Source organism: Nicotiana attenuata, unplaced genomic scaffold, assembly GCF_001879085.1.
Source record: "Nicotiana attenuata strain UT unplaced genomic scaffold, NIATTr2, whole genome shotgun sequence".
In the NCBI taxonomy this organism is placed as follows: Eukaryota; Viridiplantae; Streptophyta; class Magnoliopsida; order Solanales; family Solanaceae; genus Nicotiana; species Nicotiana attenuata.
Window position 1 is genome coordinate 248,952 of NW_017670444.1, and position 1,718 is coordinate 250,669.

The 1,718-nt window shown below is 36.0% G+C and overlaps 1 protein-coding gene across 1 annotated transcript; it reads left to right on the plus strand.

The window, feature by feature from the left end:
* The first annotated feature begins 352 nt into the window (after window positions 1–352).
* On the plus strand, window positions 353–1,477 carry LOC109239499 (fasciclin-like arabinogalactan protein 3). The gene has a single exon (XM_019406071.1). It carries the CDS (start codon window positions 463–465, stop codon window positions 1,291–1,293), a length of 831 nt encoding a protein of 276 aa, XP_019261616.1. The 5' UTR covers window positions 353–462; the 3' UTR covers window positions 1,294–1,477.
* The last annotated feature ends 241 nt before the right edge of the window (window positions 1,478–1,718 follow it).

Below are 1,718 nucleotides of genomic sequence, written 5' to 3' on the forward strand. Positions count from 1 at the left end.
ATTACTAAATATAAATTATAAACGTTCAAAAGAAATAACAAATCTTGATCATTCAATATTTAGATTCAAAAATAATATCTTAATCATTAAACATGTGATCAAGAAAAAAACTACTGATATATCCTCGGGACAAGTTTACTTCATTCCAACCTTTATGGTAATGAGACATAAACATTCTTATCCAAATTTTGACCGATATCGTCTCCAAACAACAACTTTTTTGTAACTATGCTATTTATGCGTGCATGCATTTGCATGGGAGAGAAACGTTCACTCCCATCCACAAGCTCAACAACCCTTCACCTCTATAATTCCACCTATATATAATCTTCCATTTCTTCAAACAAACAAGTCGGAGTTGGTTTATTTTTTCTCTAAAGGAAGAAACATAAGAAGAAAAAAAAAAGCAAATATTAAAACTCATTTTTGCTGGTAAAAAACTCAAAAATATAACCAGCAAAAATGAGTCGTTCAATTGCTCCACTCCTCTGTACCTTCCTTCTCTTGGCCGCCACCTCGGCCTCTGCCTTTAATATCACAAAAATTCTAAGCCAATATTCAGATTACAGCACCTTTAATGAGCTTCTTTCAAAATCTGGCTTAGCCACTGAAATTAACAAAAGGGCCACAATTACAATCTTAGCCGTTCCAAATGGTGCAATTGGTGATCTTACCTCAAAATCAGATGATGTTCTCAAGAGAGAATTATCAACCTATGTTGTATTAGATTACTATGATATCCCGAAACTCAGAAGTATGAAGGAAAAAACAGCAAAATTTACAAATATGTACCAACAATCTGGTAAAGCAGCATATGACCAAGGTTTCTTGAATGTGACAGCTAAAGATGGTAGTTTTGTATTTGGATCAGCCGTTAAAGGCGCTCAACGCGATTCAAGGCTCGAAAAATCTGTTATGAACCAGCCTTATAATATCTCAATTCTTGGAATTTCTCAGCCAATGGTTACACCTGGACTTGATGGAACACTTGCACCAGTTTCAGCTCCACCACCTAAGGCTACTGCACCATCTTCACCTGAGAGTTCACCACCACCTTCTGATGATGAAGCAGAGTCCCCTGAAGAAGAAGAAGCAGAGTCCCCTGTTGAAGAAACAGAGGCTCCTTCTCCTTCTGAGGATGCCGATTCTCCGGCTAGTTCACCGTCACCGGCCGATGATTCGCCTCCGGCTGATGCTCAGTCGCCGCCACCGCCGGCTGGATCATCTGCTGGAAAATTGAAGGTTTCCTTTGGTTTGTTAGTTGTTTTGGCCTCAATGGTTGCAGCTTTTTAAAAGGGGTGATTTTCTATTTCATTACTCTGTTTTGAAGGGAAAAAAAATATGTAATATAATACATGAATTTGGTTTATAAATTAGGGATCATGTAAGTTTGTATATGAAAATCCTAAAGGATGTGTACTTCATGGGACAATATTTTGATTGACTAAATAAATTAATGGATTATAAGTATAGCGTTTACCTCGAGCTACTTGTCATGAATCCAAATTAGTCGAGCAAATTAGTTTCACAAAATGGTTAAGCCAAAAAAAAATATTACATTTTGTGGTACATGATTAATTTTGAAATATTTTGCGGAAGAGCGAAGTTGAAGTTTAGGATGATCTCTATCTTTTATGTGTAGTTTGCCAATATTATTCTTGATCTTATGTTAATTTGGATATGATGAAACTTTTTCACTAACCCTATAATTATGATTA